General features: G+C 42.9%; 1 protein-coding gene across 2 annotated transcripts in view; it reads left to right on the top strand.

Annotated features, from left to right (window-relative positions):
• The first annotated feature begins 8,084 nt into the window (after positions 1–8,084).
• The window catches only part of fgd5a (FYVE, RhoGEF and PH domain containing 5a), a 32,243-nt gene continuing 17,816 nt past the window's right edge, over positions 8,085–22,511 (top strand). Inside the window, exons 1-5 of one of the 2 annotated variants that reach the window (XM_085405917.1) lie at positions 8,085–8,384; positions 10,122–12,891; positions 20,348–20,465; positions 21,381–21,439; positions 21,856–21,886. In XM_085405917.1, the coding sequence (XP_085262043.1) occupies positions 8,375–8,384; positions 10,122–12,891; positions 20,348–20,465; positions 21,381–21,439; positions 21,856–21,886 (2,988 nt within the window). In that variant the 5' untranslated portion in view covers positions 8,085–8,374. The remainder of the gene's footprint in view (positions 8,385–10,121; positions 12,892–20,347; positions 20,466–21,380; positions 21,440–21,855; positions 21,887–22,511) is intronic. The other variant, XM_085405918.1, reaches the window with a different exon arrangement.

Here is a 22,511-nt window from a genome sequence, read left to right as displayed (position 1 = left end):
ATATTGCCTTCCATTTGTTTTATTGTCTGCCAAGAAGATCCCGCACTGCTTGAGTAAAGTTAAGGTCTGAGGTCAGGGGAGGCCAATCCTTGACTAATTGTGTGCTCCATGGTGTCTTTTTCTCTCCAGATATGCTTTTACTGCACTGGCAGTGTGTTTGGGATCATTGTAATGCCAAACATATGCTTTCCAGATGGTATTACATGGCGGTTTAAAGTCTGATGGCACTTTTCTGTGTTCATAATTCCTCAGTTTTGACAAGATCCTCAACACCACTGACTGAAATACAGTCCCAAAACATGACAGAGCCTCCACTGTGTTTTACAGTTGGCTGTAGACACTCACTATTGAACCTCCCATGGACACACTGGCAACAGCTGATGACTTTGAACCCAAAATTTTACCCCATAAGATGTGTTTCCACTGACTTTCAGTCCAGTTCTTGTGTAATTTGGCACACCTCAGCCTTTTATCCCCATTTCCCTTACTTAACAATGGCTCTGCTGCAGACCATGCCAAGACATGCCAAGAGTTTGGCTAATGGCTGTTTGTTGATCGTTTGCCTGTCGAACTGTGTTATCTTTGGCATTTTTCATATATTCAAAAAATTGGGAACAAATGATGTGTTTTTGCAACAGGCCACCCAAATATACAATTTGAAAATTGGTTATTTGCTAAGTTGTCTGCTATGTGTAGAGTGGTTCATCCCTTGAGTTAGGTTTCTTTTTTAATATTTGAATGGTTCATAGGTCAGTGTTAAACAATGAAAAAAAAAACATTCCTCTAAAAACGGTCTGGTATAGGCACTGGACTGAAAATGAGTTACAAAGCACCCAATGTTAAAAGAAGAACTTTGGAAGACCTTCATAAACCCTTGAGGCTTTTTGATGGAGCCCACTTCAAAAAAATTCAAGAATGTATGGCTCCTTGGAATCAAAATTTTAAAGGAATAAGGGTTTGCACATTTACTACTTAGTACTTTGGGTTGAATTTGGCTTCTTAAGGACGCAAGCTCGACTGAATTAAAAAAGTGACATATACGAATGCTCCGAATTATTTTGTCTGGCTGTCTGGCTATGACCTCAGCTGTGCTCTGCATCTAGGTGCCGCTTAACCTCATTAGAGGACAATGAAACAATAGATAAAATATCTGTTTGCCTACGCACACACACAGACACATGAATTATAAACAGATATTTCAGCCTTTACGTTCTTGACATGGAGACACTTTTTTTTTCACAGCGATACATCTTTATTACCTACTTAAGCCTAAAGTGGCTCCATCACCTGACATCTAAATCTTTGTTATTGCTCTGGCGCCACAGTGTTGGATTCATAAGGCGATACAACACAGCAGAGCTTAGACCACGCTCAAGTGTGTGGGCATTGCAGACAATGGCCACTGGGTCAATGAGGGGTGAGGAGAGAAGTGAGTCCCAGGAGAGCGTGCAAGAAGGATTTTCATTGCTCCAAATAATGACAGCACAATATCACCAAGCCAATGCGATGTGACGACAGTAACGATCGAATGTGGTTCTTTGTATCAAAGTTCACCCTTTTGACCTCCATGTTGCTATGGAAACACTATATAGTAGCAATACCTGCTGACTGACACCTGTCACCTGGGGCAGATATCACTTTCAGATAATGTTCTTTTAAGTGCACTCTCCTTCCTCTGTTTGTCACCAACAGTCGCCCTATAGCCAAAATTTACAGTCTTTTAAGCTGTACTTCCAATTATGCTTAGATGGCAACATAGTCAGTGACTGGATTGTGGTCTGTGGTTTGATTTTGGCACACAAATGTTTGTTTGTTTTATAGATAAAGGCTAATGCATATGGAAAGAATCACAACTTGTTTAAGATTAATGCAAATAAACAGTGTGTCCGGTTGCTGTGGATGTTTTCAGAATTAAGCCAAGCCACAATCTTTATGATTCATAAAACACTGCAGAGTGCTGTGGTCTCACCAGTTATTTATAGTTTCAAAAGTTTGTCATTGAGCATTATATCTGTATTTTCAGTACTGATATTTTTGCAACTTATGAAATGCATAAATTAACAACATTTTCTGTTCCAGCTAAAAAAAATGATCAAATTATACTAACGTTGTAATTAAAAGGATTTTTGCTGCTGCAAATTAGTTTTAGACACAATTTGCAAAAGATTCTTTTTTCATAATCATTAGTTTAACCAAACTGCTGAGCCGATGTTGTGACCTATGCGCTGCTATTATGATTTTAACATGATCACATATATATGCTCCTGCATATTCTACACTTTACTGGTTTTGCGGTGTTCCATAATTGAAAATTGAGCGTGCTTTGTTTGTGCTGATGTCGTCGAAAACCCTCCAGTTTGTATATGAAGCATCCTGTGCAACCCCCCCCCCCCTCCCCCCCCCAACAACACTCGTCCCCCGAGGCTCTCTCTGTGTGTGAGACTACACAGAAAGCCCCAGCTGGAACCGCCTCAGCAAAATTTTTGACCAGAGACAGGACAGCTAAACCGCTCTTGCCCCTTGGGTGTTTGTTCATGAGAAAGAGATAAAACGAAGAACAAAGAAAAAGTAAAAAAACAGCATAAAAGAGGATTGAAAAACAAAGAAGACTCAAAGTCAAGTTTTTTCTCAATTCAAGTCTACATGGTAACAGGCTCTGGTGTAGTCACCTTGTGTTTCCAAATAAATGCCAGTGCTCCAGGGAAGTAATGGGAGCGTCACGGTGATATGAAGGGAAGTTGTGCATCAGTTTGCAGTGAAAAAAGGGCAAAATAACCCTCACGAAATTCCTTTAAAGAGCAAAAGTTGCCTGATGCAAACTATGATGAGTAGATTTGGAGTAATTGCATAAATAAATCTGATCAACTATAATATCTCCATCAACTGATGTTTGGTAAAAGATGGTAAATGAGAAAACTGTTGCTCAGTTTTCATGTTGAAGTGGGCAAAATCCTGGACCCTGAATTGTCACAGATGCATCCATGGCAGTGTGAGTGTGTGTGAGAGAAAGTGCTTAAAGTCATTTATGAATCTATTGATAAATGTAGCTTATAGTGTTAATAATGTTAATTAAAATAAAGTGATATTTAAGTGCCAGTTCTTTTTAAAAACGACAAATTATAAGAGGAAAAGTGCAATGCAACTTTTATAAAACAATCTTATATCAGTTTCAGGCTCTTAAGCTTACTGCAGTGCACTGCAGTGATGGGAACAGTGTGTCTAATGCCAGTGAAAAATGCATGTATATATGACCAGATAGTTTAAATGTATCTTACATCATTACCTGAACCTAATCTTATTTTAATGTACTCTAGATCTCTCATATCCTGTCAGTTAGGGACCCATCGTGATTAGAAAGGACTTAATTATTCCAAAACAAAAGCCTACTGGAGACACAAAAGGAAGGTTGTGGCGCTGGCTGTTGATATTGTTCTATCAGACAGCTCGAAGGGAGGAAGTCCTCTGTCTGAGCTGCCAGGCCTCGCTGTTTTTTGGGGGGCTCGGGGGAAGAGGGGGAGGGGTCGTGGGGATAAGAGACCACCCTGTTATCTTTGTGTAAAAGGTCACACAAGAAGCAAAAGCAACAGCCATCTGTGTTTTCCACACACTCTGATGCAGCTATCTGGATAATGGAGGGCTGAGCGCACACACGCATGCACGCAGACATCGGTCACTCGTATCTGCACCCGAGGACAATATCTTGAAAGGTGCATTGTCAGAAGAAAGTGGAAAGCCCCGCTGATATGTTATATGTTGTTGCTGCAACGTGCGTGTGTGGCTACCATTGTTGTTGAAACAAAAAGTTTATGTGCAGGCGTTTGCTTGGAATGAATAGTGCTCATTTATATTTATCAGAGATTTGACGTATGTTTTAGTGCTGCCATTGAACAGGATGTGTCTCCTTATTTATGCGACGGCTTCAAGCAGCCTAAAGCATGATATTTTCATTTGCAGCTTTGACGTATTGTCAAAAATAAACTGGAGTGGAGGCATTCTAGCTAATGACGGTCATTCTAATACATCTAACTCCTGTCCATGGGGTTAAATGAAATCCTTTCTTGTGTTCCACGTTGTTGCATAACTCAATGCACAATGTGCTTGCACCTTCATCCAGACTTGCGTGAGACTATATAAAAGCTCTGCCAAAGACGTGTGTTTCACTAGCAGGAGTATCTGCATCCTCCCAGTCTCCTTTGGCTGAGAAATGTGAAAACACTCACAGGAAGAGTAAATTCTGGCTCGGGACTTTTTTTCACGATCCTATTGTTTTCTCTCCAGTTCCTTTAGTGGCATACACAAGCAGACTGGTCACAGTGGATAGCACACAACACATGCGTGCTCGTGTGGAGACATGTACGCCACATAATTGCATGAACACGCACAGCACATGCACACACGCGCCTTTACATGCTCAGAGCGGATCCCGTCCAGGGAATTCATGTTATTATTGTCACATGGGACCTCAGTGTTGAGCGCTATTAAAGCGATAAACAAAAGCACGCTGCACAGATTACGGAAATATATAATTCGGTAAGAACCTGCAGAGATAAAGACAATAACTCATCAGTCTGTCACAATGAAAGGCCTCTGAGGACGCAGATGCTCCTTTTTATAGAACTCCTTGAGTGGTGCACTGTTTTTGCCTCCACTGCAATATAGAAAAAAGAATAACAAATTCATCCATTATCAGGGTCTGGCCTAGTCTCTGGGCTTCAGGCTAATTAACGACAATATGACAGCTATTGTTCCAGAGCCATGGCCTTTTACTACAGAGCAATAATACTTTGTTTTTTTGGGAATGCAACAGTGCTTTCACTTTATCTTTGAGTAGCCTAGACTTAACACAAACAGACCTTCTGAAAGATAGCATGACCTAATTCGCCACTGACGCACCACTCAATCATGATTTGGAAAACTTATGTGGCATTTTTACAAAGTGCTTACGAGAGCATGAAATTTACAGTGTGGCAGGGACAGATCTGAAACAGTAACAGAGCTTGAATATTCCTAAATTTGATATAATGTACTTTATTGTTCAGATGTCAGTGGTGATACGAGGTAATCTGATTGATGTGCTGTAGACTCCTAAAGGCCCTTTGGGGAATGAAACCTGTATTTGCTGCTTATTTGTGCTGATGCCCAGGGTCTGTCTGCTTATTGTAAAGCTCAGCTGCATTTATACATGCAGTATAGCCATATATATATGTATCTGTGTGTGCAAGCAAAATTAGTGGAGGGAGTTTGGAGATGGGGTCTGCCTTGTTGAAAGAGTTGGAGGAAACACTGCTGACAGCAGGGTTTTCTTTCAGATTGCAAAAAATGTTTTTTGTGTGTATTTTAGGCATAAAAATTTCGAGATGGCTTCAAGAGACATTGATGTGCTCATTTTTAATAATGAATCATGATTTTTTTTTTCTTTGTCTTGCCACAGTTGTTGGAAAAAGAAAAATAATCCTGAAATAATCTCCCCTCGCATTTTGTAATGAAGTCTGTTGTCCTGTCATATTCACCTCGTCTGCTGTGAAGTCTCAAAATCAGAGTCTATTCAAAAGTCTCTGAAGAGCACTGTTGTCCTTACTGGTTCACAGTTGGGGATCAATAAAACACGTCGATGATTGTTCGATCCGCTGCAGGAGTCAAACGCTTTGCCTTCCAATTATAAAGGTGTTAGAGGTCGCTTTAAAGGGTGAAAGACCTCTGCCTGATTGTTCTCAAGCATCACATTAATCAATAATGCACTGCAGTTTGACTGCATGGCTGCTTAATTCACTGGTCTGCTTTCTTGGAAAATTATTCAGTGCAAAAGTTTCTCTTTCGTTGACACACATATCTGTGTCACACATGTGCTTTCTAGCAACCAGCTGCATTAAACTGTGATATCTCGCAGCTCTCTCAGAGGAATAAATACATTCAAACCATCCACTGAGTCTAGTGATTTGCTTGTAAAGCAGGTGTTATGGATTGTGTCAGCTCTGGGAACAAGTTGCTGACCCCTTTGCCCAATCCCTTTCCTGTTTGGTGTTGGGTGTGCTGGCGAGTGCGGGGTGAGATCAAGTCAGTTTGTTTTTCTGCTACTACAGCGTGTTTTTCTCAATAATATCACTGTTGTCCCCTTCTCTCTTCCAGTCAAGCCATGTTCCAGGTGGGGTGACAGAGCGCAGTGCACAGCCACAGGCTGTCCAGGAAATTTGTGTTCTCCATCCAAAAACATGTTTTGACCGTCTGTGCCACATCTGGTGGAGATATTTACTACTGAAGCCATTCTTTTCTGCAAGAGCATGACACAATACTCTTGACAGGTTCTATTTGCACACCCAGCAAAAGCAAAACACATTTTGCACAAATGAAAGCACACAAAAAAAAAGGTCATGCGCACCAATTGTGAATAAAATACTCTTGAGGGTGGCACATTGGCACTGCCAAAAGACCAGACCGGAGCTATCTTTAGTCATCCAATTGAAAAACAAAAGGTTGCTTTACGGCAGCTATAAATGTGCTACTACTGACAAAAAAAAAACCCACTTGGCTTCAGCATACCACAATAGTTTTATTTATGTTTTTTTTACAGCCTCACAATCTAACAATTGGCAGCGGAACAACTGAGTCACAGTGATCAAATTGTTTTGCTGTACCGTATTGAAAAATACATTAGTCAGCATCATACACAAATAAAGAGTTTAATTACTGCACCAAATGCTGCGGTCACATTTCCAAGTGAAATAATCTCATATTTAACATCCTCTATGGTGATACAGTTAATAATTCAGGAATTGTATAATAGCAAGCAGTAATTTTATTTTATATTTCTTAATTAGACGACCCACAGAAGAGCAAAGATAACATGGAGTCATTATGACATGAACACTCTCTTTGCACCTGCAGCAAAGTCTGGTCCCTTCTGCACCAAACCATCTGGAATGGGAATTTTCCAGTGTGTATAATGTATGGGTCTGTACGCCAGCGCAGCAGTGAAGACCAGAGCCCTGTGGTGATACACTAGATGATTCTTTCATTGTGCTTCTCTGCTCTATCACTATCCACTTCAACTGCGCTGTAGAAATCCCTGAGGTATGCCGCTTTGTTTGACCTTCAAGTGGGTAGAAAAGCAGGAAGAAAGAGGTGAGCTCCTCCTATTCTAAGTGTGGGCATTTAACCAGCATTGGGAGCTGTCAAATCAGAGACCCCTAAGTGGGCTACGGTCCCAGTCCCCCCATGTTGCACAAGGTGTCCTTGGAATCCCACCATAAGCCCCACTTTTAAGCTGTTTGAAGTTTTTCTATTCCTCGAACCATCGTGCTCTGCAGAGCACCAGTCAATCATCTTTGTTGGAGGTTACCTAAGGGGTTAACATTACCAACCTTTCCCATCTGTTGCTAAGGAAGTGGTGCCTGTTGTGCAGGAAACTGGGAGAGCAGTTTCCTGTTATGAAGAGAGGTTTTTAAAGGGTTGCATTCATTCAATCATGCCACAGATGCCGGGCCAGGAAGCCCAGCCAATAGCAAAAGCTTTGGCGTCCTAGAGAAACTGTTTTTGGAAACTGCTTTTAGGAGCCTTTCTATGCACTGTTCTAGTTCAGGAAATGCTCCATGAGCAAAACACACTGGAGAAAAACTGCTTCATTTCTGATTAGATAACCCAGTGATGCTCCAAGCACGACAAGTATGCAGCGACACAGCTGAACAGCTTATCTAACTTTGTGGATCTTCCAACTGTCATCAGTTACATGTCAATGAAAAGACACCTCACACGCACACACACAAAGAACAGATGTTGTTTTCCATGCAAAAAACAATAAAAATGTAGCTGCAGATTTAAAGATGTCCATCGGGACGATACGGTGCTGAAGATGAATTGTGGCTTATAGTTTCATATTTACTGAACAAATCTCTCTCAACTCCATCTGACCCTGCTGGTCTGTATGGCAACATTTACACGCATATGTGGAGCAAAGGACGGCCACTCGTGTGGTGAAGTACACTGATTCGTCAGTGCCAAAACTTCCACAGTAGCTGAGAGAAATTGGTGTGCAGTGCATTTTGAGTGGGGCTGAATCGCGCTTCGAGTCCGCGCTGCGCTCTGTAATCCTGCCTCAGGAAGCGCCAGGAAGCACCTCCCGTTTCCACACAGCAGCGTCCGCTGTAGCATTAGCACTCGAGCTCAAAGCTCAGCTGCTCATTCTGCGAGAAGAGGCACCTTGCACAAGTCGACCACCACTGGAGAAGATAAAGATGACATGTTCTGCTCCTCTTCCTCCACAACTTGATTCTCCGGCGATGCGTTTGGATTAAGTTTCCGCGTCATTTGGAGAAGCACGATCGGCGTGTGGGCAAAAATGAGGATAACTTTCGCTTACCGTGTATGATGATGTCCAAGAATGAACGCAGGTTGGTTGTGAAATACATAAGCTTTTGCGTGAACACACCAGAAAGGCAACTTTTGGTTTTACATGATGAAAAGTGTGTTAATACAAGAGTGTTAAACTGTGAATCTGGTTAATGGTGCCTGGAGTTATATTGCACCTACTTGCTTTGCACGTTACAGGATGATTTTCATTGTATGACTGGAAATGATCTGGTCCGTTACATTTTAGTTAGTTTGATAGTTTGGTCACACGTCTACTGATCTTTTTTCATGTGAATTATCTGTTTATAACACTTTTTGAGTGGTTTAAATCACAGACCCGTTATGGCCAGTTCCCAGTGGAGGGCTCCACTAGGAAAAATGTCCTGTTATAGTATTAGATTTGGAATTAGGATTATAATCCATCTCTATGAAAGTGCACAAACCAATTGTTCTGGATAAAAGGTCACCTGTCCTGAAAGGTTTAGCCTTCAAGAAAGAAAGAAAGAAAAAAAGAAAGAAAGTTAGTAACCGGGTGCAGTTTAAGTGAAAAATTTCAAACAGAATCTCAACAGTAATTATCAGTTTCTTTATGACAGCCTCCTCGCTTTAGATTTTAGGCTGGTTCGGTGTGATTTTTATGGTTGGTATTCATAATAAGGACTCAGTCTGAAATCATATCCTGAGAGTTTGGCACTGTCAAGGTCCCAGTGTCTATCTCTTCCTTTGTTTTTCAAGCATTTGTTCTAATTGAATTCTTGTTGCGTAATCCATATCCTGTTGTTTGCAGTCGGTTGCTTTGTCAGAATGGGATCCTTGTTTTTTTCTCTTCCTCTTTTATTGTTCTTTGACACACTCTTTCAGGAAAAAAAGAAAAGAAAAACTGTGTGTGCTTACATATGCGCTTGTGTTTCTGGGTGTTTGGGAAGAATGGCGAGAAGGAAGTGCATTTGTGTTGTGAAAATATGTACTCCTAAAGAGGTTTATGGAGGAATGATGGGGGGTGTAGTTAATGTCCTTTCCCTAACCTGCGTGGAGTCCTTCATGTTGTCTCGGCTGGCCTGATTAATGAACCTGGAATTCTTTTTTTTTTTTCATTACTGAAAAAAAGTCAAAGTGTTGGAAGAATATGCTATAAACGAGACGGAGAGTGCACTGGCACACAGAGAGAGAGAGGGAACACTAAGAGATAACCAGGGTGCACACAGGGTTTAATAGGATGTGCGTCAGGGCAGGTACTAAATAACAGGAAGAGACCAGGGGTGTATACACACTTTGTTAAGTATGGGTGTGTTTCATTAGAATTATAAATTTCACAAGCATTGCTCTTCACTGAATTAACACAATTTAACACCTACTTCATTTTAATAGTAAAAAAAATAAAGTTATTATAGGTATGACCACCTTAATCATATCTTATGAGATTGTTTAAATAGACATATGGCAGTGTGAAGAATTCTTATGAATTTAGTTGAAAAGTTTTCACCGTAATCAGCCCATCATTATCTAATCCTGCTTTAACTGGCCAATCTGCATGTGTCATTTCCTAGATGGGAAATGTTATTGTTCCTTCTCTAAGTACCCTGTGGCTCTGTTATTTTTCCTGCTGATTGTGTCCCCTGCAGCTTTCTGCGTGTCACTGACTACTACAGTGTACAAGGTTTCCTCTTAGCAGTGTACACAGCAGCAGAAGCCACATGTTTTATCTCAGCGCAAGCTTGCAAAGTATGGCAAATATTATTTGCGTCACTAATTTCTTTAAATTTTCTCACTTTCTTCAGATTTTCAAAATCCACTGCAAGTCCCTCTACCAAAGGTCCGCAGTCATCTCACCATCAAAGTGCAGTCCAAGCTAATGTCGAGACCTTGTCCCACTGTCCAAGGTCCAAAACCTCCTGTTGCCCCCAAGCCCAGACCCCTGTATGAGCCTTACCCACAGGGGGAGCCCTGTGCTCAGCAGAGTCTCAGTAATGGAGATGTGGCTCACTCTGATGGAGAGACTGAAGAGCTCCATGAAATGGAGAATCAGGACCAAGAGGAGAAAAGTGAGGCACAGGAAGGGGATAATGACAAAGGGGACACAATAGAGACAGAAACTAAAAAGGAATCAGAAAATGAAGAAGAAATATTAGATAATAACGGTGATGTAGACAGCATCGGCTCTGATGACACAGTCAAAGCAGATGATATTTCCACTGTTGACACTACTGAGAATGAAAATGATGACACTGACTTGAACTCCCCTGAAGATGGCAGTCGCACTGATGATGATGAGAATACACCAGCACCTTCTCAAACTGAAACAGAAGAAGAAGCAGGAGAGGAGGATGAAGAAGTAGAGGAGAAGAGATTAACTGAAAAGACTGAAATACTTTGTGAGCCTGCAGAACACTCAGATGAAGCTTTAGAGGAATCAGACGCTGATCAAACCCAGTCACTCAACAACAGTGAACCGAAGGAGGAAGTCAGTGAAGAAAGTGACGAGCATCTGCACCATGACTCACTTATAAATGAGAATGAACTGACAGGTGGAGGGTTTGCCTTTGGATTCAGCATGCTTCCAACTGTAACTGAGGAATATCCCTACGATGTGATTGGTCCCACAGACGATGCTAGTGATACATGTGAGTCATGCGACCCAGCTGAAACAGGGGACACCGAGGTCTGGCAACCAGAACGGGCAACCAAGGATCCTTCCGGCTGTTTCCGATTCACATCCAGCACGGAGGATGTGTTTGGGCCTTACTCTGTCATACAAGCTGTTCCGGGAGATGTGACTGACACTGCTGACCCTGAGTGGAATCAGGATGATACTGATGGGAAGCCTTCTACCACAGATGAAGAGCACACAACAGGCTATGCTTCTAACCAGGAACCTTACTATGTGTCATCAGATGATGTGGACAAGTTGGAGGATAAGCAGGCACTTTCAGAACTGGGGCACATCGATGAGGCCACTGAACAGTCAAACGAGCACACAGAAAAGACAAAGGACAGCGAGTCAGCAGATGAGTATGCAAACATTGATGATTCACTCTGCCCTAAAGACGATGACCTTGAGCAGGTAGAGTGTGTCTCATCAGAGGATTACATCGAGATAGGTGATGACGATGAAGAGGAAGCAGAGGAAAAGAAGCATTTCCGAGTAAAAAGTGCAAAAGAAAGAAACGCCAAAAGAGAGCAGGCTCTGCGCAGCCAAAGAAAAAGCTGCCAGCCTCGGCTCAGGTTGTGTAATATCACAGTGCCAGCTGACCTAGACCTGGGCCGAACCCCAGAGCTAACCAACAGGGTGGTGTTTGCCCACACGACCGAGGCCTTTGAAGAAGACATAGAGGAACTGGACTGCCATATTGTGCCTTATTATGAAGACACAGACTCCGATAGTGAAGAGCATATTTATGAAGAGGCAGGGTTTGACTCAGAAGGGGAGAATTTTGTGACACTTGATCGAAAGACAATAGTCACTCGATCACGATCCTATTCTGGGAAAGTTCCTGGTTATGTCCCGGAAACGGTACCAGAGGAGACAGGGACGGAATACCAGACCCATGACTACTACACGGTGTCCTTGGACAAGTACAGTGAGTCTACCAGCCACCCCCAGCAAGCAGGTATAAACTGTGTGATTCCATCTATGAAGTCTCGCCGCTTCTTGTTATACTCACGGTCTGCAGATGGCCCAGACGTGTCCTTGAGCAGCCCACTTGAGATGGGTCAATCATTGAAAGATGAAATCAGGATGAAGAGAAAGGATGACACCCTTTCCCTTCCATGTATGATAACTTCTTCTGGAAGTTTCTCCCAGCGTAGCCATCAGTCCTCCAGTGGTGTTTCCACACCAACTTCTCTAGTGGACATCCCTCCACCATTTGAGCTGGCTTACATCACTAAAAGACCAGTTACCAAGAGTTCCCCATCCCTCCTCATCCAACACGAACCCAGTGACCTACCTAAGAAGAAGAAGTCCTCCTTTAAGCGCTTTTTAGCTCTGAAGTTCAAGAAAAAGACAGATTCAAAGGGATTCAGTGATGGAAGTGTCCGCTCTTCGCGTTCTTCCTCTGAGTCAAGCCACCACGGTCCAGTGAGAGTCATCGAGCTTGATCGCAGAAGCACTGGGAGCTCTCCTCAGCCCCAGTCCCGCATGGTGAAACCTCAGCAGCGTCCTTCAGACCTCCCATCCACCTTTCTCCTTTATAAAGACCAGCACAGGAGGAAAGGAGACCCCAAAGCTTATGGCAGGAGCGTCTCTAGAGTGGAGTCCTTCGAGGAGCGCTCTCGCCGCTCTGCCATGCCGCTGCCTTTGACCAAACCCCGCTCTATCTCGTTCCCCAGTGCAGATACCTCAGACTACGAAAACATCCCAGCCATGAGCTCAGACTATGAGAACATCCAGATCCCAGGCAGACCCACTAGATCCCACACTGTTACTGAGTTTTTTGAGGATCCAAACCGTTCAACAGTCCCCTGCAATGAGAATGATGGCTATGTGGATATGAACAGTTTCCCTGGGATTGACAGCAAACCCCAGCCATCGAAATCGGACAATGAAAGGTAAGATTAAAAATCCAGCTGCTCTTCAAATGATTTAGTTTCAAAACCAAGATTTTGAAAAGCTTGTTTCATCTGAGCTCTAAAAGAGATGTTACCTCACACCCTACCATCTATAGTGGCATCTTATTAAATGCATTAAATGCATACAGTCATACAAAGATGAACACGCAAGTGCTACACAATATAGACCAAAGTTATTAAAGGTTCGGTAACTGAGTGCCTAGTTTATACAGCCAGAAAAATTCAAACATTAAAAATATTTGGTTATTATATGAAACGTATTTGGTCAGATCTGGTTCCTCTGTTGGTATTTGCTGATTTATAGGTTTTTAACCATTTTAGAGTTGTCATGACCCCAGCTTTATTTGTGTACACTGGAAATGTTTAATCTGATGGCTGAACGAGGCTTAAAGAAATTCAATCAAAAAGCTTCCTTTGTCATTTTCTGCCAATAACGATAAATGAAATGTACCTTAGTGTATTTTACCGAGGACCGCTACCTGCCTGGTGGGTGTATCTTTAGAATCCCAGATATAGACCAATACAAACAACTATCAGTGTTTTTTTTATGGCTGTGAGCACCACAAAGGATATCACATCTTTCTGTACTGCACTGGGGCTAAAGCTGCATCCCAACATCTAGGCTAAAGAAAATGTAATCTCCATATGCTATGAATTGGAGTGCACTGGCCTTAATACACTACAAAAAACTACTAACAGCCAGTCTAGAAACAAAGCTTATTCTGCCTGTTCATTTTGCAGTCTGCAGAACAAGAGAGCGCATCTGTCACTGGAATCAGTTTTAAAGTGAGTAAAGCTTGAGTTGTTAGGGGCAGCGCAATACACGCAAGAGTCCAGGCTTAACCCTAGAACAGCTGACAGACATTGTGTGTGAGAGATGAGCAGCCTGCTATGTCAGGCATCACTGGCTTTGGGAAGAAAGACAATGCTTATGGGAGAGCTTACTCCTGATTTTCCATTTGGTGGATTTAGAGGTCACATCTGGTGGTGGTGCTGCTTCTTCTGCAAGTCTGAGCAGATAGAACAGGTAATGGCAATTGCGTAGCTGGCAGAGTGCAGGTTACACACATTAGAGAAAGTCATTATGGATGCAATTAAAAGTGCAAAAATTGAGAGGAGGTTTTTTTTCACATGTAAGAAGTGGCGAACACTAAAGAAAGTGTGAGAGCGTGAGGGGAGGGGAGGTGTGACTAAAAGGAGCTGATCAGTAAGAAAACAAAGAGAATAGCGATCAAGTGAGGTGGTGGGTGGGGGCAGTAGGAACAGGAAAAAGAGAGCGAGAACAGTTGTGGTATAATTGCTCTCCTGTACCTGACACTGATAGTTAAGTTCAGGAGGGCTTTTATTAAAGTAGCTCTCTCCTGAGTGCTCCTCTTTCATTGGACCCTTGAGGGGCAGCAGGGTTTACTGCAGTGCGTGATAGAGTGAGGAATCACCGAGATCAGACTGGGCCAAATTACCCCAGCCTGTGGCACAGCTTCAGCCACTGCAGGCCTCAGTGTTTCCCCAGTCTTAATAAAAGAGTCGTGTTTGATGACTTCTGTGTGGTCAAAGAGATGGGTCATTACCAAGAGCTCTGTGAAATGTTTAAGATGATCCTGGGACAGAATGCTTCCTCCTTAATTTGCCCTTATTTCTGGCAGTGTCCTTTGTTTTGTTTTTTTATTTAATGATCAAATCTACAGTTTGTTTTATGGGTTTATTAGCAAATTTTGTCCTTCGCAACACTTAGCCACACAAAGCTTCTTCTCCAGGTATGCAGCTGTTCATTTTCCCCATACCAACATACATATTTATATACATATTTCAACATCATTTTAAATCATTTGCGTTTCAAGCCCTTTCCCGTGGCTTTTTGTCTCCTGATGATGCTATCAATGTGGCTCATTGTGTGCCAGAGGTCTCACAGCGCTCACAAGGATGCAAAAAGCCTATCTGTCCAGTCACCTTGCCTATTCTTCGTTCCCCTGGAGAGGCATCTATTGCCAGGGTCACTCTTTAGTGTATCCATACATGTCAGAGTGTATATACCGCATGTGTGTACCTATGTTTTACTGCCCACAGTAATAAAGTCCTGTATAGTTGGTGTAGGTGCTTTTGTCTGCGTGTATGTGTACATCTTGCCCAAAACTCTTTTCAAATCTTGACACTTGCCACTGTCCCAGGCCACCAAGCCGACGGAGGCAGTGATTTATTGAGGAAAGATTCAACAGTCAATGTGGTTGTAGACCCACAGAGGAAAAAGTGTGTTTTTGTGGTGAGGAAAATGGCCAAGTGGCCCCAGAGCAGTGCACACAAAAGGACCATGCCTGCAGTCGCAGACATGCATTTTAAGGAGAACTTACAGGCTTGGCTTGTTTCCACGCATGTGATTAATGTCCAGCAGCATTCAGACGCTACTTTAACACAGGCATTCAGGCAAAGCAAAGAGACATGTTCATTAGCAAGCTACCATAGTGTACAATGGATAAGGAAAAGGTGCACTAATGATTTATTCCAAGCCCTATACAAGATGTTTGTTTGTAAGTGGTGTGTATATGCATATGTGCACGCATACTAAGTTACAGCTCTGTGTGCTTTATCAAAGATGAGTCTCATGCTGAGTGTGCAGCCTCAGCAGAATAATGTTTGCCAAGTAGCCCTTGCAGTAACAAATGAGAGCTGGCAAACAACCATTTTAGCAAGGAAAGTCCAGGATTTAGGACTGTGCTCAAATTACGAAGCATAAAGTGTCCCTTCAGGTACCTCAAAGCACTTCCAGGTAGGTTTACAGTAATAATGCAAATATGTTGCCCACACTATGCACACAGTAAAAGGTTTCCACTGTGCTGAGCTCAGTGACACATGCATCTGTGGTTTATCTTTTGGCATCATTTTCACTTCAAACGGTTCAACGTGAACCTCCTCAGAGTGATGACAAAGCCTTGGCATGGCCTCTGAAACAGCTCCTCCACCCACTGTTATGTTAGTGTTAGTAGTGATGAGGGAGACATCTTAAGTACATTGTTGCACTGGGTGGTGGCTGTGTAGCGAGGTGGTGGACAGGGTGTGTCACTGGTTTGGCCAGGCCTGGTGCCAGTCACTCTGAGGTCATTGCCAGGTCATCCCCGGGGAGGAAGCGTCCAGCCTAGGAGCTTCCCACCAGCCTGTTTACAGGAAATGCAGGACGAGGGCTGGGCTCTGGTGGGAGGCAGCAAGGTGGAGAGAGGGGAGGACAGATAGAACGAAGTGGGAAGAAGGGGGTCACCGAGGTGGGGTGGAGGCTTGCAGACTTTCCCTTGAATAGCAGAACGAGGTGTGGTGCAGTCAGGAATGTCAGGTCCGATGTTATTGTTGTTCCAGTTTATCAAGACCATCCCCAGACTCTCGGCATCTTGGCCCAAAGTATAGCAGCATTAAGGATGAATCAACCAGAAGTGAACAGGAGTTATAATGCTGTTCTATATACGGATGGAAGGAATTGCAACCAATTACGATGTGGAAATATTAATAACCTCAACCTATTGATCACATCACAGGGAAGACAGCAGCAATACAGCAAGTGTTCTTCTCACAGTTTCAGCTACACAACAGCCACAGGCTATATGTAATCGTCCTCTCTAAAAACAGAAAAACAGCTATTTAGCACTGCTCCCACACTCTTAATCCTCCCATTAGTATCCCAGTCTTCAATAGTTAGCAAGCTAATGAAGCTTTTCCTTTGGTCCTATTTCTTGTAATAGTGCCATTAGGAGAGGGAAAAGGCCTGTCTCATTGGTCCAAATATATACTTTAACACTCAGCGTTTAGCTCAATTGAATTACATATTACAAGCATCGCCAAATTCGCAGCAGATTGGTGGAATATCGGCCGTTTAGCAGAGAGCCATTGTGTCTTCCTCGGAATTTGACACAGTAGATTTAACTTTGTCGCATTAACAGGGGACATTGCAGTCGGCTGGCGTAATAGCATTGCCTTAATGGTCTTGTGAAAGGCCTAATGAATTAGTATATTACAAAACTCATATTTGCTGGTTTAAATATGGTAATGGCATTTATGTATTTAGTTGGTTGAAGTTTAAATTTGGCATGCCACTCTTTAGAGTAAAAATAGGGCAAAATGGGCTGTTTTTAAAGTGTCAGTATATTTTAAATCAGCAGTCAGTGTGTGTGTGTGTGTGTGTGTGTGTGTGTGTGTGTGTGTGTGTGTGTGTGTGTGTGTGCCTTTCACATTTTCTTGTTTGGGAAACGGCTCTTGGCCAGTGTAAAGTATCCATAACGCACACAGAGGGTTTGTTTACAAAGATTGTTCTGCCGTTCAAGGTTGAAGGTGAAAAGGTGAAGGTGAGAGTTTGTCTTGGATGTTTGAAGTAATTGATCTCACTTTGAGCTTAGGAGCTATCCATTCCCCCACCATTTCTCTTTCTTCACAGCATCACCCACGCAATCCAGGCTGACCTGTCTTCTCTAAGGTCACCAGGCTGGAGGTGCTTTCACCAGCCAAACCAGTGAGGTCAATTGGTGTCTGTGTGTGCACGTGTGTGTGTGTGAGTGACTGAGTATGTGTAAGTGAACGGAGTTGAAGTCCAGGGGGATACCTCTTTTAACCTTTGGTCTACTCTCAGTTTGCGCTGAGGGCTGTTTGAGGCATCAATAAAAACACTGATTAAAGGAATGCATGTGAGAATCTATCTCACATGCTTTCCTCCTTCACTGTGTCACTGAAGGAGGATCATGCTTGAATTTGGTGGGGTGAAGAAAACAGTAGTGTGAGTGGAGACCTGAGTGAGGCAGGCAGACAAACAGAGAGGTCAAGAACCGGATGCACAGAGACACAAGGTCAGCTAGCGATAACTATTAACACTTGTGAATGTCTACTTGGACTTAACTTTAGTAGCACATAAGTGTGGCAGAGACTGGAGGGAACAGCCTGGCTAGAAATATTGCAGACTAATGAACCTCAGGTCTGTGGGAGGATTGGCAGCAGGCCGTGTAAATGGCATGCCACACCAAGAACAAACAGCAGACCAAACAAAAGCATTACACACAGCAGCAAATGCAAGTAATGAGGAAAAGGTACAAGGAAAGATCAGGTCATTTACATTTTCTCCAACAGGTCCAATTCAAGGTCACACAGGGTCAGACGATGATTCACACTCAATGTCATTTAAGAGTCACAGATTAAATATTACTTGATAGTTAGATTAAAGTGCGTGTTTTTCCAGCTCACAGCAGTATTTTGAACTGCGTGCTTCACAGTGTATCTAGTCAGGTTAGGTAAATGTGGCCAATCACACAATGCTAGGGGGAGACGTTTGTCTCCAGAGCTTTGTGGCTGATGTGACAGGAGGCAGGTCTGCGATCCCTCCCAGTCAGCTACTGTCTTGAAGCAACATTGGTGCACCAAGACAGCATTAAAATGGCAATAAGACAGAAAATAGATAGATGTGAAACTTCCTCCACAGATAGTGATGTAGTTGCTTCACAACAGTGATTTAACAGCAACTCAGCAATCTTGTTCTTACATGGGAATATAACCAGAATACAAGCAGTTGGCAACCAGTGGAATCGAGTCCTCCAGTGTAAAGAGGCAAGTTTGCACACCTGTAGTTCATTTACTCTGGTCCCAGTAGTCTTTTCATTTCATACATAGTTGCTATCCTGTACAGACCTGTGCACACCTATAGTGCCTTGCTGCATCCCAGAATACAAAGTATTCATGGCTATGGGAAGTTTTTTAGCTATGCTTGCAGCGCATACCTGGTAGTTGGTTCGACTGAAGGTCCGATCATGTTCACATCTTAAACAAAGCGCTCTGGAGTTCGTTTAGAACCGCACCAAGACCACCTCCACCAAAGGGTCTCAGTGCCATTGTTTCGTTCCGCACCCACGTGCGACTACCGTGTTCACATCTGCACAAACAGACTGCACCAACGAGGAAACTAAACCAGAGTTTGATTTAAACTGACTGAATACTCACTCAACCAGGCAACCAGTGCAGTCGCCTTGTGATTACACCCAGAGGTTCACCATGCCTCAACCTCTGGGTCAGCAGTTGGTCCTTGTAACTGCTTTCATTTATCTCAAACAACAAAATAATTCAATGTGATCACCAGGCAACCACCAATTTTTCCTAGTCACAAGGAGGTTGCCATCCCACTTTTACTCTGAGGTCAAGTGAGGTAATAAAGAGCAAAAAGGTTGTGGTGTGAGAAATGTTCAGACACACCATTTTTAAACTTTTAGGTCTAAGAAATGAAAATATTTGAAGATGTTTACCAGTGCTAAGCTTCTGTCACAAAGTTCTGAAGGTAAACTTTATCCCAGTTATGATTTTTTTTTTCAGCATAATGGTTAAAATAATAAAATACAACTTAAATGCAAAACAGCTCTTACTTATATTCCACCTTGAGTCATTACCAGGAGTAAAAACTGATCAATATGATCAGTTTTTACTCCTGGGTTAAAATTCTGAACTTTGCTATGCTGTAATTGTTGAGTAATGTAATGTGATTTCCAGTGTCTGCCAAGAACAGCACTGAGGTTTGTTTAGGCCACCATGACTGAGACTCCTGTAGCTATTAGTGAGTGCCAGCGAGTGTTCACATTCAGGGTCATTTTTTTAATGCTAATTAAAGCTGTGTTCTTGTAGTCATGTATGAGGCTCAGTGACTGTGACAAAAATGAGATCTTGGCTCTACTAATAGTGTGAGAGTATATTTTGTGAACTGATTTATTTTCTAGTCACTTAAACTCATGTATATTGAGGTGCTTTTTATTTAATATTAAGTAGAGCTCACTAACATGAGTTAGAATTTAAAGTGTAGTAATGTGTGTTTCATTAGAGCACAGGCAGTGCTCCCAGCACCTATTATACCTGTCCTATACATGTCATACTGCTGCTCTGCCAGTAACTGTTACTCAGGTATCTTACTGACAGTGTGACTGTTAGGATACTGAATGGGTCTTAATGGGCCAGAGGGCATTAATAATTAGCACAGATTGCATTTAAAGGGATTAAATGTGAAGTGACCTACAACGTGCCCCTCTCAGGTGTAGAAGCTCACTAAAGGATTACCAGCGCACATACACAAACGTGCCATCTGTGAAGAGCACAAATCAGGAAAGGGATTACAGTATCCCTCTGGAGGGCTCCATATGAGGACAGAAATGCTTAGAGATGCACACAGGAAAAAGAAAAACCCACAATTACAGGGAGTTTGCAGTAATCCTTAGTGTTTTAAAGGAAGCCCCATTAGAATACGGTGGCTTTTTACAGTAAATGTGCTAAATGCGTCCTCTGTGCTACCTTGAAATCCCAGTTGAATATATTCAGCATCTTCCTGGTTAAGATTTGCTTTTATGATAAAGCCTCTCATCAAACTAGATAATTCATATGTCATATTTCATTACCAGTGCTGTCTTGCTGCTTTCATACTTTTTTCTCCCCCTGGCAGTGCCTACACAGAGCCTTTCCCAATGAACCCCGTCTCTGCTGGGCTGTCAGCGGATGAGGACCACGGGCGTACCTCTGAGGAGGAAGAGGGGGCAGTAGAGCAGGGTTATGAACGACAGGTGAGTGGTGGTGGGATGTGAAAACGAGTGAAAGCGAGAGAGAAAGTGGTTTATTTAGCCCCATGACCTGCTAATTGGTTTAGTAGCTCTAGATGAAAAGCTGAAGTCCTGCTTTATTTTGTTGACAGTGCTAGATTTGAATTATCAGACCTTTGACAAAAGTAAAAACGAAAAATGAGGGGTAAACAATTTCTGTATAGTAGAAAACAGACATTTTACAGTAGCTCAAAGATGGACCCCACCCATCCTGCTGCTATCACAATTGCATCAGCCCCCTGCTCTCGTTATGTGACATTCATTTCCTTGTTCTCCCTTTCTTCAAAGAAAAGCCACAATAAATGAGAAGAGAATGCAACGAGGAAAAAAGTGAGGTTTTAGTTGTTGGCCCCAGGAACAGATTCATTTAATTGCATTTTGTTTTGGTTTTATTTCAAGGAAATGAGGATCGTGTGACTTTAATGCAGTATTTGTGAAATGCAGCACATAGGAACAAAAATAAGGCCGACAAGCACAGGAGCTGTACCGGTAAATCCCTAAAAGGCTCCGGTGTTATGCTTTGGCTCGGATGTTTTGTAGCCCTTTGATTAGCTTCTAAATCAATGGGCAGCACTGTTGTCACCACACACACACACACACACACACACACACACAGGCTCTCATACATAATGCATCTCAATTTAAAAGTTACGTATTTTCAGGAAACCTTCACGTCTGCGCTGCAGCGTAATGAAATAATCAGTCTTATTTTGACAGCAAGAATCTACAAAAAAGTGGATCTGAGTTTTTGTCGGGCTCCTCGTCTGCCGCGTGGCTTGGCTGCGCATTAGCGTTCGAGAGCAGTAAGTGTCCACAGAGAGCCTTTAAACATGCACCGTGTTCATTCGTCTCCCGCCGTTCTCCCTCCCTGTCACGCAGATTGATGGCCGATCCCGAGCGTTCTACATCGCCAAAGAGCTCGTCGACTCAGAGAGACTGTGAGTTGCCCGCACTTGTGGATTCCTCCAATTTGAGCCACATCTCTTCCACGTCATCACAAGCATCGTCCTCTATCGACATCTAATTTATTTTTTAATACAATATTGTTATTTTTATGCCCCCGCCCCCCGTTTTGCTCTCCATTTCCATCCAACTGCATCCCCGCCTTCTTCTCCCTCGTTCATCAAGCTGCATGCAGAGTAACTGACAGCCAATTACACAAGTGTCTTTCACCAGTCTCGCTCCTGCCCTGCTGCCCACTTAACCATTCCACTGATGTAGTTTTTCCATCATGCATAATTTAAATAATTAAATGAGTCCCATGGAAAAAAAAGAACTTAGTTGTGTAGAAGGTTGTAAATTCCTCCCCACAGTTTAATTAGATCTAATGCTCCTCTTCTCTTCTTGTTTTCAGACACATCAGCGGCCTGAAGCACCTTCAGGAGGTAAGAGGACATTCACCAGCACACGCCACAAAAGTGTCACACAGGCTTAAAATCTCTCCTGCTTGAAGGCCTATTAAACTGTCTTGATAACATCATATCCTGTGTGTCTGCTCCCCAGTCTCTGTCTCCTTTTTCTCACTCCCTCACCCCCCTCCACCTTTGTATGGGTCCGTTCAGGTTTATCAGTGTTGTTGCAGCAAGATCTACTTCCTGGTTCTGACAAAGTTGACATGTAGTACTCTGGCGTGGTCAGTTGTAAGATGACGCAGCGTTCCTAATGATGCCGTCCTTGCGTCCTTACTCATCTGACACTGTGTGCGTGCACATCCCCACCCTCGAATGGCAATCTGCCACCCGAAGGTCACGAAAAAAAACAAAAAAACAAAGCAGGAGGGTCCTTTTTTATATTTTGCGCGCACCTCAAGTTCCTCGTGACCGTGTTGTGTCATCCAGTGGAGAATTTCCCTCTCATTAGAGGAACAAGTAAAGTTATTGTTGGACAGAGGATTTGAAAGTGAGCCGTGATGAGCCAGAGGGCGGCCACGCATCGCAGCCAACTGTTGTCACCTCTTCCCATCGTTTCTCACTCACTGCCTGTCATAACAAGAGCACATCCCCGCAGAGG

This window comes from Rhamphochromis longiceps, linkage group LG5 (assembly GCF_057381845.1).
Source record: "Rhamphochromis longiceps isolate RC_006_pf linkage group LG5, R_longiceps_female_GT1.1, whole genome shotgun sequence".
In the NCBI taxonomy this organism is placed as follows: Eukaryota; Metazoa; Chordata; class Actinopteri; order Cichliformes; family Cichlidae; genus Rhamphochromis; species Rhamphochromis longiceps.
The sequence above is the reverse complement of the archived record's forward strand: the minus strand, read 5'-3'. Positions and strand labels throughout refer to the sequence as shown.